Source organism: Drosophila melanogaster, chromosome 2L (assembly GCF_000001215.4).
Source record: "Drosophila melanogaster chromosome 2L".
NCBI classification, from domain to species: domain Eukaryota; kingdom Metazoa; phylum Arthropoda; class Insecta; order Diptera; family Drosophilidae; genus Drosophila; species Drosophila melanogaster.
Genome location: NT_033779.5, coordinates 21,220,967 through 21,236,891, shown reverse-complemented (window position 1 = coordinate 21,236,891; position 15,925 = coordinate 21,220,967). Strand labels below are relative to the sequence as shown.

General features: G+C 44.8%; 2 protein-coding genes and 1 non-coding gene across 5 annotated transcripts, besides 1 other annotated feature; 1 reads left to right on the top strand and 2 right to left on the bottom strand.

The window, feature by feature from the left end:
* Positions 1-158: 158 nt before the first annotated feature.
* Positions 159-4,397, top strand: CG31626 (uncharacterized protein). Of its 2 annotated transcripts, NM_165362.2 has the most exons (3): positions 159-248; positions 2,990-3,257; positions 3,393-4,397. In NM_165362.2, exons 2-3 carry the CDS (start codon positions 3,255-3,257, stop codon positions 4,245-4,247), a joined length of 858 nt encoding a protein of 285 aa, NP_724320.1. In that variant the 5' UTR covers positions 159-248; positions 2,990-3,254; the 3' UTR covers positions 4,248-4,397. The 2 variants fall into 2 exon arrangements, with proteins under 2 accessions (NP_724320.1, NP_724321.1); NM_165363.2 differs by lacking the exon at positions 159-248 and having other exon boundaries at positions 3,166-3,257.
* Positions 457-619: a mobile genetic element.
* asRNA:CR45713 (antisense RNA:CR45713) lies at positions 2,857-4,147 on the bottom strand. The gene has a single exon (NR_124411.1).
* Positions 4,398-4,832: 435 nt separating the features above from the next.
* On the bottom strand, positions 4,833-15,580 carry CG8677 (uncharacterized protein). 2 transcript variants are annotated; one of them, NM_001299194.1, is made up of 8 exons: positions 15,106-15,580; positions 14,275-14,456; positions 13,765-14,214; positions 10,470-13,700; positions 8,552-10,262; positions 6,855-8,433; positions 6,698-6,801; positions 4,833-6,283 (listed from the first exon to the last, which is right to left on the bottom strand). In NM_001299194.1, exons 1-8 carry the CDS (start codon positions 15,338-15,340, stop codon positions 5,784-5,786), a joined length of 7,992 nt encoding a protein of 2,663 aa, NP_001286123.1. In that variant the 5' UTR covers positions 15,341-15,580; the 3' UTR covers positions 4,833-5,783. The 2 variants fall into 2 exon arrangements, with proteins under 2 accessions (NP_001286123.1, NP_610101.3); NM_136257.4 differs by having other exon boundaries at positions 5,200-6,283.
* Between the last annotated feature and the right edge of the window lie 345 nt (positions 15,581-15,925).

The following is a 15,925-nucleotide window of genomic DNA, read 5'->3' as shown; positions in this document are numbered from 1 at the left end:
GCACTTTATCGATAGTAGATTGCTATTATGGAGCCCACTTGTAAAATAATTTAATTCCAGACTGATAAAAGCGATCAACTTTTGTTAGTGGTTTAAGTCTATGATAATACTTAGTTCAAATTGTTTCAAAGTAGTCGATAATTTATAATAACAGTTTTAGATGACCTCTAGGAAATAACTAATTACCCACATTCTTCAAGAAGTGTTTTCAATTTGTTCTATAATTAAATAACAGTTGTATTAATTATGTAAATATTGTTACTCATAATACAAATTAAACAATATAAACACACATAAATAAGAGAATTGGAATATTTTGTCTCAGATTAGATTTTCCACACGGGAAATTTAAATCACCACGTTTGGTAATATCGTATCGTTTTATCCTAAACGAAACACGCTTATTAATACATAAGCTAATTGTTTTTATACCCGTTACTCGTAGAGTAATAGGGTTTACTAGATTCGTTGAAAAGTATGTAATAGGCAGAAGGAAGCGTTTCCGGCCATATTAAGTATATATTCTTGATCAGGATAAATAGCGGAGTCGAACTGGTCATGTCCGTCTGTCCATATGAACGTCGAGATATCAGGAACTATAAAAGCTAGAAAGGTTGAGCATCGACTCGGCTTAATAAGAATATATTTTATATCTGTTAGACATTTTATCGGATGAATTGTAACAGGTATAATAAACGATTTCTTATATATCGTCAGACATGTGTGTATATTTTGAACGAAACAACTTAAATTAGTTTGTAATGTTATTTTATAAATTCCATCCTAATAAATATTACTGGATTTGCAATGAGTTCCTTAGAACATATTAGTACTCGTGTTTCACTAACCATGTCCATCAAGCTGACACTGCTATGAATGGGTATGTGTGATGGGTATCTGGTGGACAAGCTCTGATCTAAATGGTGTTGTCCATCCCAATAGCACTGACTTGTCTGTAGTCTAAACTGTGAAACACTCCTTTATTACTGAATTCTAGATAAATGTACATACATATGTATACTACGGAGTGGTTGCGAAATCAGAGGCAATCAGATATTGAAGCAAGTTCAAGTGACATACAATGGAATTGGTCGTGTATAGCCGCCTATAAAGACATTAATAGACGACCCCAAAGCTCTCATTTAAGCTTAGCTTTAGTTTTCGGTAGATACAACTTATTAGTGTCAGAGATATTGAGCTTTGGTCGGCCACTGCATTTACATTATTTATTGCGTAATATTTAAATTGATAAATTGCGCATATATGCTAATGCTAAGTCTTCAATCCATATGTTATATTGTATTTTCACGCATTTTTAGATGAAGAAAACATTCTTGACTCGGATCGACTACGATCCACATTGGCATATGTTTGCCGTGCATAATATGGGTATTCTCCATTTAAATGTCTTTGGATGTGGTTAGCTAATTGGTTAATTAAGTGAGACCGCGGGCAGAAAATATCGACGAAAATACATTTTTGTGCAAGACAAGCCAAGCCACGTTTCTCATTTCGAATCGTGGTTGCTGTGTGAATTTTTTAAAATTGGAATTATTAAAACGGATTACGCCTGTTTTATTTACCATTTGCGGCTCCTTCTTTTTCTGTAACAAAAAAATATGACACTGGTGGTTTAAAGTAGGCTAAGCAAATTCGCGATGCCTCATGAATAGGTTTCGCTTAAGTGACAGATGCTTTCAAATGCAGCATTTTTGCATTGGAAATTAAACCATATGCGAGTCTGCGATTAGTAATATATCAATAAGCAGAGCGCCGGGTGAGGGTCGATCGCAAGCGAAAAATGTTTCAAAATGTTTAAATATTTTTGGAACGTTGTCTTTGTGTACGTATTTCTAAAAGTTAGTTACGTTTAAGTATATGGGTACTTTTCTGAGCCCAGTTATCAATCAAAATGTAGGAATCATATTTTCGTAACTATAGGGGACAATAGCTATTAAACGCTTTAGAGGCTGTTTACAAAACAGTGAGGTGTCACAGTCCCGAAAAATGTTGTCTCACGATTGGGCAAAAATGCCCTTATAATGCCCAATCAGATTCAGCTTCAGCTTGGGTGGTTTCCACTCGACCCATAAGTGGGGTAAGTCCCATTTAATATTCAAAATAATAACCCCACATATGTGTGTATATACGTATATAGGTGTGTGTCCGTATTTACAAGTTTTCTGAGGCTAACGCCAAGCTGGTAATCCTTGAGCGCTTGGTCGAGCATGTAGTTTGGTCATTAGCACCGGCTAATAGTTAAACAAACTGATTTCCGCTAACTGCACCGGCGAACGCATATCAGTTGACCTTTGACATTAGCCGGCAGAGGCCCTTTAATCGCTTCGTGGCCAGCTGCCTCGCATGCAAATGAGTGTTGGCGTGTCCCGTGGCCGCTCGTCGGCGGAGTCTCGCGGCCAAGCTGCCCTATTGACATTGCCAAACCCGTCCAAATCCCCCGATATCAACGAGCGGCTGCCGGCGAACTGTCACGGTCTTAACCCCGCGCTGGGCACTAAAAAATTGCATCGAAGACTGCCCGGGCAGTTGGTCTGCTCGGGTTGGGTTTCTTGTGATAATACATTTTACTGTATTAGCATGAACAGTTTTCCAATATATCGAAAACTCCCCTTGTTTTTCTATGCATCTGGGTGTGGTTTCTTTGTTAGAGCTGTCAGTTAATTATAAAAAGTGTGCTCCCATATGAATGCTTGGTCCAAATAATTTAAAAAAAAATAACAGATCTCAACTTTTGCTTTAAGAAACTAAAATACCCTAAGCAAATAACCTTTAAGTAGAATTTAATGTAGTTTAATTAATTAACGACTTAATCATGTATTAAACAAGGCGAATATTATAGTTTTTTTTTTTTTAATTCTCCCTAAACCATATTCAAAACTTGAAAATTAACGTTTCTTAATGTTAATACGTAAGATCAAAGGGAAAAATAAAATAAATATATCTTTGTTTCGTTTTGATCGCCCAACAGCCGCCTCTGGGTTAATGATCACTGCTCCGCTCTCTTCTTAACTGTCTACCTTTTCTTCGACTAGAAGAAGCGCCAGGCCCACACCGAAGACGCGAAGACGGATATCCAGCAATAATAATGGGCCAGACCAAGTTAAGCATGGCTTTTGGTATAAAAGTGCGGGCCCATCTGCAGTTCGACATCATTCAGCTTGAGCGTCTTGCGACAAGAGCTTGCCAAAGCAAATCCAACGAACTTTAAAAGCCCGACCAACAAATCAATAACAATGGTGAGTAAACTGTCCACTGGTCACAACTTCGATCAAGAAAGCCGTTGGCCTTGCTCAACCGCTCGCCTTGGCCAACCGTCAAGATGTCGGGGATCCCGATCGCTCACTTGACCCTTAAATTTCCGCTTATTTTAGAAACTCTTCGTCTTCGCTGTGTGCGCCATCGCCTTGGCCTCCGCCGATGTTTCCCACCTTAACCTGGGCAGTGGTTATAGCTACAACAAGCCCACGCCGACCTTCAACATCCCCTCGGCTCCAGCTCCAGCTTATCTGCCACCCGTTCAGGAGGTGATATCTGCGCCGGCTCCAGCTCCTGTGTACTCTGCTCCTGCGCCTGCTCCTGTTTACTCCGCTCCAGCCCCAGCCCCAGTCTACTCCGCTCCGGCACCAGCACCTGTTTCGGAGTACCTGCCTCCTGTTCAAGACATCCCAGCTCCAGCTCCTGTTTATTCTGCTCCTGCTCCAGCTCCAGTTTACTCTGCTCCTGCCCCAGCTCCAGTTTACTCTGCTCCTGCGCCAGCTCCTGAGTACTTGCCTCCCGTCCAGGACATTCCAGCTCCGGCTCCAGCTCCCGTTTACTCCGCTCCTGCACCTGCTCCTGTTTACTCCGCTCCAGCCCCAGCTCCAGTCTACTCTGCTCCCGCACCAGCACCCGTTTCGGAGTATCTGCCTCCTGTTCAAGACATCCCTGCTCCCGCCCCAGTGTATTCTGCTCCTGCGCCAGCTCCGGTATACTCTGCTCCTGCCCCAGCTCCAGTTTACTCTGCTCCTGCGCCAGCTCCCGAGTATTTACCTCCCGTCCAGGACCTTCCCGCTCCTGCGCCCGCTCCAGTTTACTCTGCTCCTGCTCCAGCTCCAGCTCCAGTTTACTCGGCTCCTGCTCCCGCTCCAGTTTACTCTGCTCCTGCTCCAGCTCCAGTTTACTCTGCCCCAGCTCCCGTGGAGTCGGGCTACCAGTACAATGTGCCTGCCAAGCGTTTCCGCTTCTAAATGGACATCAGGTGGATTCCAAAGAGTTCCGCAGCCATTTGAGTGGTGACAGCTTGTTAAATTAACAAGTGCCGTCGCCCATTGTTGTTGAATATTTGTTGTTACGCAAAGTTCCCGTTGAGATTTTAGCTAATAAAAAAATTACAAAACAAAAAATATAAGCTCGCTGCAAAATTGAAATGGACGAACGGGTCCAGTGTTCCGCGGTTTCGCTGTCCCTTTTAAAAACGAGTATTTAAATTTAGCACCATAAAGCCTTTAGAGACGCGATCTGCCGGCTTACGTAGCGTTTACCGAGCGGTTTCAACAACGGCAGGTTATACAAAGATGACCTGAGGTGTAGGCCATAACTGCGTTGGCAAATTTTCGCAAAGAGATGTCGTTAACGCTAGCCACTCAACGAATAAATTTAGCGAATATGAGAGAAATCTGAAAAATGTGGCACAGTTTCAGTTCTACTTAAATAAATGGCTTGGGAAGAATAGTCGTTTTAAGTGGTAGCCGTTTTAGTATAAAAGTCAATCTTTTTGAGTTAAAACCATTGTATGAAGACTAGAATATCATATTTAATACTTTGTAGTCATAATGATATTTTGAAATTCCAATTTCGCTTGTTCCCTTATGCAAAATTCAAATGTTTCCCCTTATTAAAATTGATATGAGGTCCAAATTGTCCCAAATTTTAACTTCCACACCTTCACCGCTCTCTCTCACCAGGATCACTTAATTCTACAAGGACTTTCACGCAGTCTAGCTTTGCTATTTTACATTTTTTGGGCATATCAAATGGGAAAGCGCCATTGTAACCAATGCTAACCTTTGTTGGGCGCTGTTAAAAATCTATCCTCTTTTAATTAATTTCATTATAAGGCAATAGAAAACATCGAATTTCAAATACTTTCCACTAATAATAAATAGTTTTATTGTGAACATTATGTTTTCGCCCTTTTTTGATTTAGTACCATCTTCTTAACGTTATAATGGATACGCAAGTCAATCTTTTTAAGTATGCACTGCATAACTGGTTTACTTACATAATTTTGTAATTAACTCAATCTATATATTTATTGACTATATATATTTATGATCATAAGTTTATCTTATATTCGTATAATTATAATGGTATGTATAATTAATAACTTACTTTTATTGCGTTAGGGCTCAAATCATATAGAGCTAAATTAAAATACTAAAAGTAGTTGATGCTTGATTTAGCTAAACTGTAACAGCACATAAAGGGAACTAAGTTAAATACAACATAGAAAGCCGATGGGAGTGACGTTACAAAGCAATCAAACATAAAATTTCTATAAAACATTAACTGATCGCCAAAACCGAATTTAAAAGAATCTTTGGAAATCTTTTTAAAGAATTCGGATCAGTTTGGTGTGTGTATGTTTTATTATAGTTTAAACACAAAGCTTATATTGGTAAAGTATTGCCAAGATTGATTTCTAGCCCTAAAGTAAAATTGTTTTTTAACTTTACAAGCAGATCGATATATACAAATTTAAATAATGCTCCCGCCGGCGTTTGTTATGTGTCATAATCATCCTGTTGCGAGCTAAAGTAGCTTACCAACCCACTGAACTCTCCCACGACTGCTGTTCCTGTTGCGGATGACGGAGCTCTCGTGTCATGAGCTGATCCTGAGTCTTCCTCGGCTATAGGTGCCGGTGACCTAGTAGGTTCTGCCGGACCCGATACATCGGCCACTACTGCAATCGGGGACTTCCTGATGGGATACGCCTCTAGAGTAGTTAGCTTTTTGCTGGTTATCACAGAAGCCAGTGGTGGCTTGTGGCTGCTGGTTTCGCTGGTTATTGTGGGTGGCGGGGCTGCAGCGGGTGGTGGACCTGAAGACTGTGTCGGAGTTTGTTGAGGAGGAGTCTTTCCATGCGTCAAAGTGGGAACCGAGTGATTCGTTGGCGTCAGGGTGTGCGGAGCACTTACGATCACAGAACTTGTCGCTGCGTGGGCAGATGGTGTGGACAGCGGCGGGGGCGGGGGATAATAGCCATATGGGGAATATCCACCTGTAAAATATAAAGTTAAATAATCATCAAATACACATACAACATAAACCTATTAAATAATAAAATATAAAACGGTTACTTAAAATCATCTTAAAATGTATTGTTAGTAAAATCATATTTAATATAATTTTCAAATTAAATAGCATCTGATGATTACGTTGGTATTAGCTAGTTTTGTTTATTCAATTAGATTTTTCTTCGTTGATTATTATGAACAATATTTAAGAAACACCATTTTGGAAAATATGTTTATTTGTCTATAAGTAATGGGCATTCGGAAATACATAGATCCTGTTAATTCTTAAGAACTGGAGAAGCACGTGGGGCTGTGCTCTTTAAAAACATTTAATACCATTTTCTTAAGATGCTTTTAAATGAACTTTTTAAAAGAAAAACAAAATTTGATTTGCTTACGTGGTCCAGCAACGTAGTCCACAGCTCCAGGGCGCATACTTCCAGTTCCGGGAGCTCCACCAAGACGAGGGGAATAGTTTGGATTGCCATAAATGGGCGGCGCTCTATAAGAAACACGTGTGCTTAGTGGGAACTGTGGAGTACATAAGTAGCTTACCTGTAGGGATTCAAGTGGGGAGTTGCATGTCGCGCTGGTGGCGGCCCGGAACTAAAGACTCCTCCCATTGGGGGCCCAGAGGGTCCACCGTGATGCTCGGCTCCGTGAAGGTAAGCCGGCCTGGAATTGGTCGTAGTACTGGGCGTAGAAGTTGGTGGGCCAGATCCGCGAAGTGGCGGCGGTGGTCCGTAGGTGGGTCGTAGGGATGCGTGAGGCGGAGGCAATCCAGGTGGCATTTGCGGTCGCAAAAGGTGTCTAGGAGGTCCTGACGTCGAAGAAGGAGAACGAGAGCCTGGGACAGCGGGAATGGGTTGCTGGTTAGCTACTTGGCCATAGAATCGGGCCAAATCCGCACTGCTTGGATATAAACCACTGGGCGGTCCATGATTTCGTCCATGGGCCGGAGGAAGGAGCGACGGCATCCGGGTAATCACAGAGGCTTGGGAAGCAGGAGCGCTAGGGGCAGCATCCTCGTGCGGCTTAAAGAGCGGTTGGGCCTTCACCTTTTCCGAGGGGGCTGATCCCGGTGTAGTTGAAGAAGTGGCAGCCGTAACAGCGGCCGCCGTTTGTTGCTTCTGCAACTGATCCCTAAGGGGTGTAACCTTTTTTCGTCTACCCCTTGGTTTCGGATCAGAAGCTGGGTTACCCGATGCTGTCTCAACTGGACGCGCTGTAGCAGAAGCGACCGCCGATTGCATAAGATGGGCAGCCGCCGCCGCAGCCGAAGGCATAGACATGACCAGAGGCAGATGTTGGGCAGAATTTGGGCCGGATCCGTAATTACCACATCCGAGCGGCTGACCAAGAGGAGCGGATAGGGCATTTTGCAGGAGATGCATAGCCTGTGGTGGGGGGACAGTCTGCGAAAGGTGTCTTTGGAGCATGGGATGCATACCCTGAGCTGCATGAGGAGGAACCAGAGATGCAGGAGAATGTGACGGGCCGGCAGAGATTGGGAACTGGTGGCGCAGAAGCGGCGGATGCATCGTGGGCATGGGAAGGCGCTTTCGGTGTGGTTCCTGCAAGCCAGATGTACTGGGCGCGGAGTTTTGAGCTGGACTCTCAGGCATCACCCTGCTAGTTTGCTTGGACTTGGAAGGCGTAGTGCGCAGAACCTCCTCTGCTCCAGGTAGCTCACGAGCTGCCACTTCCGCGCTGAACTGTTCTTCCTCCTCCACCATTCGAGCAATCGCGTCCTCCATGTCCTCGGGCAAGTCGTCGGGCAGCTCAGCGTCGTCTAGCTCCGACTCGTCCACATCATCTAGATCTCCAATGGTCTCTCCTTTGCGTTGCAGGTAATCGATGTCCAGCACCTTGGCCTGTCGAATCACCGAGAGGGGCACCGTGGAAAGCGAATCACCGCTTGCTGCCTTGCCAGGTGTGCGCTTCTCCGATGCAGTGACACCAGATTTAAGGGGCGTGAGACGTGGTGTAGCAGCAATCTTCGCACCCTCTGCATTTTTCTCTGCGAGCATACGCTTTATCTCCTCCTGCCGCTGGATGAATTTTTGACGCTCCTCAGGTGGCGTATCCGGCCGATGCACGCCAGGTTTAATGCCGCCGTCAGAGCTGTCGTCGTCTACGTAAAGAGAGGAAAAATTAAATCAAATGGCAAGTGTTTTTATATATCTTGTACTTCTATCGTGTAAAAATGTTTGTCAATATGATTGCTAGAGACTATTTGAATCATTGCTTACCGTCCTCAATGTAGGCGTATCGGCGACCACGGGTGCGAGTGCGATCGTCGGAAGCGGCGCCGTCCTCTTCTTCAGAGGACACCTGTTTTTTCTTTTTGGCCTTGCCTTTTCCTTTCCCCTTGCCTGTTAGGGTTGAAGATGCGGTCGGCTTAAGAGGCTGGGAGCGAGGTTGTTTGCCTGAACCTTTGCCCGACAATGGTACACCCTCTTCATCTTCCTCGTCATCGTCATCATCCTCTTCCAAATCGCTCTCGCTTATGTCGTCGTCAGAGTACTCCAAGCGCTTGACCTTTTTCTCAGCCTGGGTGGCTAGCTTCTTTAGCTTAGGTGATTTTCTGGCGATGCCACCCGACGAATTCGACTTCTTTGCGGCCACCGTCTTTTTCTTTTTGGAAGAAGGATTCCAGGCACCATCCTCGCTCTCAGAAGTGGTGTCGTCACACAAATCGGCGCTGTCCACGTTATCGGACAACTCATTATCATCGTCATCTTCCGTTTCCGTTTCTGTATAGTCAGAATCGTCTTTCTTCTTTTTTGACTTTGTAGTCCGTCTCTTCTGATCTTCATCTTCGCTTTCGTCACTCTCTTCAACCACAAACTTTCTATCCTTGCGCCTTTCACGTGCCGCTCTCCTGGCTGCCTTTCTTTGCTTTTTTCCTCGACCGGGTCGCCTGTATGCCTCCAAGCTTGAGTCTGAGTCTCCGGATGCGGACTGTGAAGTATCTTCATCCGAGTAACTGGACGTTTTAAAGTCCTCATCGCTTCCATGATCTTCTTCGCTGCTAACGTCCAGGGTGGTCAGTTTTCGAGCCTTCTTTTTGGCAGGAGGTTGTTTAAACTTGTTACTACGTTTGAGAGGTACTTCGTCTTCTGACGACGACGGACTACTGCCGCTAGATTTTGACTTTTGTTTATCCTTCTCACCGTCTTCCTTATTCCCCACTTCATCCTCCGTAGGCAGATCATCACGTCGTGCCTTTTCCTTATCCGCCTCAATAATGGTGGATATGTCTTTGCCGCGGCCCAGATTTCCTGCTCCGGCAACCTCATCCATCTCCTTTTTTAAAGCAGAATTGATAAGGTCGTCATACTCGTTAAGCCGATAGCTCACGTTGATTTGCCGCCGCTTGCGCAACTTGTATATGGGTTCATCATCCGAGTCAGAAAAGCTAGTGCTATTGTCGCTACTTGAGTCAGATCCAGATCCGGATCTAGAGCCACTGCCTAAGGATTTGCGGTGGCTGGAGTCAGATTCGTTTCCACGACGGCGCCTGGTGCCTCGCTTGGCAGCTCTCCTATTAATGCGTCCATCTCCGCGACGCCGCTTTACCTTTTCAGCCTTGCCGACTGCCATATCATCCCTATCGTCTTCGTCCTCTTCCTTTTCGCTCTTGAAGTTTTCGTCCTTCGCCGCCAGCGTGGCCGCCTCTAGCTCCTGACGCTCTCGCTCGGCTTGCTCTTCAGCCAAGATCCGCTCCTGTTGCTTTTGAGCTACCAATGTGTCGTATTGCTCCAGCTGTCTCTCCAGGGCAGCTATGAGCTGCTCCTGCTGACAAGGAGGGCAGTGCCAATCGCCCTCAGGAATGTAGAAGAGCACTGGTGAAAGGCAGGAGCAGTGGTATCCTTTGTTACAGGTAGGCGTGTCGCAGAGCAAAATCCACTCCGGATGGTCAGACTTGCCGCATTTCTGACAAGCTTCCTCCGCATCCTCCTGTAAAATAAATCAGCATGAATGTTACTGCATAGTGATTTTAGTGACCACTTAAGATATAAAACACATTCTGGATTATAACGGGTACAATAACAATGCAAGGAATAACTCAAGAAATAGTTTCTTCTATTTTGAATAGACATTCAGAACGGGAAAGCTAACAAAATCAATTTTGTATGCTTTCTAATTAACATTTTTAATATTTACCTCCTCTAGGTCATCGGCGTTCTCCTTCCGTACGGTGCGCGCCCTTTTCATTGGCACCACTTGAGACTCATCTTCAAGCTCCGATTCTGGTGAAAATTCGTGATCGGACCGGAAGAGTGGCGAACCAGGATCCGTTTCATAGTGCGGTGGCTCCTCCTCCTCCTCCTCACTTTCTGGCTGTTCTTCTGAATCGGAAGACCAGCCATCCTTGCCAGGACACTTTTTTTTCTTCTTATTACGTGCCTCCTCCTCCGCCTCGCTGGCCTCGGATTCTGATTCTTCTCCTGATGGTTCTAGCACAGTAGGATCTGCTTCCTTCTCGGCTTTTTTCTTTTTCTTAAGCTCCTGTTTCATGGTACGTAGAGCAACCTCCTCTTGCTTTCGCCTTTCAGCTTCCTCTTTGATCTTCTGCTGGGCAATGCGCCTAGATTGGCGCACAGGTGTCTCCGAGTCGTTGGTCTCAATGATATTGGTAGTATCCACCTCACGCTTCTTTCTCGGCCCACGTCCACGACCCACCTTTGGCTTTGGCTCCTCGTTGGGCTCTTCCTTGATGGGTTTCTCCTCAGGTTTCTTTCTATTTTCTGGGCTTTCTGGGGCTGGATCGTCTTTAGCTTCAGATTTTATTTTGGTTGAAATTTTCTCATCATCTTCGGATTCCTGCTTCAGCTCAGCATTGACCTCTGGCTGCATTTTATCCCTGGCCCCACCTCGAGTCCTTTTTGGCTGAGGAAGCTCAGAGTGAATGACAGCAGGTCCACCTCTGCGACCAGAACGACGGGCAGATCCCTCCGGTACAGGCGATTGGTCTTTAGCTGAACGTAATGAATCCTTGACAGACATTGCAAGTGGGTCCTCGACTTCCTCCTGTATGTCCTGCTCGTTATTGCGCTTCAACTTCTCGCTTACGGCTGACGGAGGCACTTCAGTAGGGGAGGATTCCTTCGAAAACGCCTCATTTGCATCCTCACTGCTACGACGCTTGCGATGACGCTCGTCCGGTTGACAAAGTACATTAGATGCTGGAATTGCAGGCACGAGGGTCTCACTGTTTGTTCGTTTTCTTGGTATGGTCTCTTCTTCACTCTCCTCCTGTCGTAGTTGTGTCAGGAGATTTTTCTTTAGGGGCTTGGTTATCGGTGTTTTTTTTTGCGGACTTAAGGAGATGATGGGCGGTGTAGCTTCTCTAGTTTTCTGCATCAGTTGCGTTGGCATCTCCATTACTTTTTCAGTTGTCTTTTCCGGCAAATCCATCTCTATACTTTTCTTTAACTTTCTTTCAATAATTTCCTCCAGAGTGGGCTTGGTTTTAGTGTGAGGAGCTATACACTTGCGGCGAATACGCGCATCGTCTTCTCCGCTGGACGAAGTAGTTTCTTCTATCTGCGTTTTTTGAGCCTCCACCTTTCGCCTGGACTCCGCGTTAGTGGTCTTCGGTCTCATTTTAATGCGCTTGCCGCCCACATCTAGATCGTCCAGGGTAGGATCGTCATCTTGCGGTTCCTCTTCGTGCACTTCGCTTTCGGAGGTGGAGTTTCGTAGAGCGGACTGAGAGTCATTAAGACGCCGCTTGCGATTTAATAACGTAGATGTCTTAGATATTTCTTCAACAGCACCACTCGTCCTTGACTTACCGTCAACCTCTCCGGATTTTCCATTGTCTTCGAAAAGTAAGTTTTGGGATGTACTTGGTTCTATGGTTTGAACTTTTTCCGAAATCCTATGTTCTGCAGATGGCGAAATATTGATTTCAAGACATGTTGTATTCGTTTCGCTTTTTGAAATATCTTTAGGTGGATCATCTTGAAGCAAGGTTTTAATAACCCCTTCTGCCTTATCAATTTTATTTATAATAATACCTTTATCATTGGTTTTTCCTGCATAAGGGTCAATCAAACATTTCGATTTTGCTGTTTCATCTTCCCCATCCGTTGGAGAAGATTCAGATACTGATTCCTTAGCGCTCGTTGCCGTTTCCTGTTCTGATTTCATTTTGGAATCATGTTGGTTAGGTACAGGGCTTTCTGTTTCACACGAAAGTTTCTCATCACATGCAGTGTCCAAGGCATTTGTCGAAATTTGCTGATGATTTATTACCAGTTTATCCTCAACTGTACCGCTTTCCAGGACGCATTTTTCTGTTACTGGTTTCTTTGTATTGTTCAGATCAGCTGGAACTTTATGCTGATCCTGAGTCTGAATAGAGGAGTTATCACTTTCATTTGAATTATTTTGTAAGACTGAAACTTCTGTCCTATTCCTCACTCCTTCTTCAATTGCCTCACTTTCGGTACGACCTTTAGAGATTTCCTCATTCTTTTCGATCACGCTTATTGTACTATCCTGTATATTCCTTTTAGCCACTGGTACGGATTCCTTTTTTTTTATTTGATCATCTGAGATTTTATTTACGTTAGCTTCTTGGCATATGTTAGTCTCTTCTAATGTAGCTGCACTCGCAGATGCTGTTTCTTCACTATCTCCCAGAGTTTTTGTGAGTTCGCTTCCATTTCGGGGCGGTGTGTTCACTATACACTTTTCGCTTTCACCATTTGTTTTCTCCTCGCTCAAGCTGTCAAAAATGCCCCGTTTTGCCTCTGGTTTTGATGTTTGCTTCATGGGACTTAGCTTGAGACATCCGGGCTCGCCAAAAAAGAACGTCGCTTTTGGTTCCGATGTGCGCGTTGACGTTTCCTCCACGGAAGCTTCGTTTTTACCATTCCCCACGAGACAGTCGGTCCCCCACCCTTGACCAATCACATGGAGCATTGGATCTGCAATGGCTTCCCCGATCTCCAAGTCATCCTCATAATCAAAGTTGCCAATTAAATTATAAGGGATGGCTTCACAGTCAAGTCCTGATCCTTGGCCCTGCACCACTATCGTTGGATCCTCTATAGGCTCTCCAGTATCTTCCTCATCGTCATCTTCCTCGATATCCGCCGCCGCACTATCGACATCTTCCTCTTCCTCACCCTCATCCAATTCAGAATCCTCCTCGTCCTCTTCTTCCTCATCCTCTTCTCCGGACTCTTCTTCGATTTCATCCTTAGTGCTTTCGTAGCGACTTGGCTTTTTGATTCGCTTTGTATCAAGCAGTGTGGGACGGTGCTTCTTCTGCTGTTCCTCCTGGGAGGCTGTGGGGCTGCTGTCTACGTCTTCGATAGAACGTTTTTTGGTTGGGGCCGGCGATGCGCTACTCGAAAGTTTGGCCTGGCTAATGAGCAGTGGCTGAAAGACCGAGAATGAAATCTTATCTAAAAATGCAAAGCTCCTTGGTTAAATCCATACACACCTTAACCTTTTTAGACTTTTGATCCTCTTGCTCGGGAGAGCGGAGTTTAATCTTTAGATTGGGTACAGTTTTTTCGGGCTCATCTCCAACTTCCTCATCGTCCTCTTCTTCTTTCTGTTCGGGGGGCGGTGGTTTGGGATGACAACTGTTGCTGCTGCTGGTGTCCTCATCGGCCTCACCAATGTCCTTCGAAGGAAGTACCACCTCATTTCCGCGCAGCCTTGAAATGAGATTTACAAACTCGTCCCTGTTCGTGGCAACCACCTGCCAAATTTCCTCGTCTAGATGCTCCTGGTAGATCCGCAGATTACAGTGGGCATCCTGAGTCAGCCAGTAGGCATGTCCCAACCGGTCCCTTCCAATTGGCTCAGAGCGTAAAGTATCGGCATTCAAGGTGAGGATGTGGGCCCGAAACTTGGCATTGCGTTCAAACTGACTTTCGAGAAGTTCCTGTACGGGAAAGACGCCCTTTAGAACGGTTTATCAAGTGGTACGAAATTCGTTACTCACCCGAAATATTCGCAGCTTAACCTTCAAGCTGGAATTCCTATAACCGAAACGTTCGATTTCCCAGGCATCTTGCACCGAGTAGCCGAAGCAGAATTTGCTGAGGGCGGACTCCCAACTCTTTTCGTGAACCGTCTTACGGGTCTTACGGAGCAGCTTTATGTGCAAGTCCCTTAGCTCAGGAACTACAAAGATTCGTTATAATTAAATATTAGTAAAAGTTCTGCGAAAAGGAAGAAAGTGACAGCGGAATATAAATGGATTGTGGGTGGATTATGAGGGCAAGTGAAATAAATGCAACCGCGTTTGTTGTAGTGTACACTTTTTGTGTCTGCTGTTGCTCACGCAAATACATACAAAACGTAGAAACTTAGCATGATTATAACTTTTTTAAACAAATATATTTTCAGGTTCCCTCCCACTCGTGACCCTAAATATTTAATATATTTCCAGATGCAGGTGTACATTAAAAAAAAAAAACCAACTTTTAGTGTTCAATTGTAGCTCTCTTACTATCTCTCAAATAAGAAGACCAGAGCAAATGTGGGAAATATTTACGTCTCTCCCAGATTTGTTTTGTATATTGCGCTTGTGTTGAGATGAAAACAAATCGCAGTGCTCTCTCTGCCATTGAGCAATCTCTTTCTCTCTGACGAGCCAAGCACGCTCTCCAGAGCGGAGCATTGTTAAATCTCTGGAGCAGACCTATTCGAAAACACTACATCCGTAGTTTCCACCGCCACTTGCCCCACGATAATTGAACCTGACATAAATTAATTTGGCAAAAAACTGCTTCCACCCCGCTCTCTTGATACCACCACCCCACCCTCTCACCATCGTTGTTGTTTGTCAACCACTCCTGCAGATGCTTGAAGTTGGGCAGGTTAAGACCCAGGTCCTTGCCGAATTTTTGCAGGAAGGCGCAAATGACCGCAAAGTCCGGATCATTGGCGCATGTGTGCAGCGTGGAGGTGAGGGCGTCGTCGTCCTTGCACTCCTCCGATATGGAGTCCGTCGGAAGCGGGATCGGATTGGTGGGCGCCGCAGCCGCAGCTGAGGACGCCGCCATTTTTCATGCGTCCCCGAGAACCAGCGAAAATTTTCGGGTGTTGTATACTACTCTGGCAAAACCTCAAAACGGGCACTGCAAACACGAGTCATTTGTCCAAGGATCAAGTTCTCTGGTCGCACGGCACTGCGAGACTTCGAGGGTGCATATTTCTTGCCGCGAGACAGCTCTTGTACGGGATAAAATCCTATTTTAAAGCAAGCGAAAATGCTTTATTTTCTGTTGTGAGTTTCAGTGTGGCCGCGCAGTCACTTTTCGACAATACTGCAGATTGCACCCATGTAATTGAAGCGAGTTGGCAGTCGATGCACTGGGGAACTAGTTTCTAGTATACTTGGCGTATGCATGAAAACGATTTTTACAAACTACGAATACATTTATAACTTACTCAGATTCGCGTTAAGACAGTTTTATTTTTAAGTTAGCGCTAGACTATGAAATGTGTATTAAATGTTACAAATCTAAAAATTGTTTTACTATTAAATAGGCTATGCAAAATTTATTAAATCGACGAACAATATAGGTTATAATATAAATTAGGAACAAAAGGTATAAAGTTTTAGTGTAGATCAAGTTGAAGTAGGG

Bases quoted from the DNA above. Each gene is read 5' to 3' on its own strand.
- CG8677 (NM_001299194.1), bottom strand. From the start codon at position 15,340: ATGGCGGCGTCCTCAGCTGCGGCTGCGGCGCCCACCAATCCGATCCCG. The intron at 14,215-14,274 runs GTGAGTAACGAA...TTTCCCGTACAG, and splicing joins TTAAGCTGCGAATATTTCGG to GAACTTCTCGAAAGTCAGTT. The intron at 13,701-13,764 runs GTGTGTATGGAT...TCGGTCTTTCAG, and splicing joins AAAAGTCTAAAAAGGTTAAG to CCACTGCTCATTAGCCAGGC.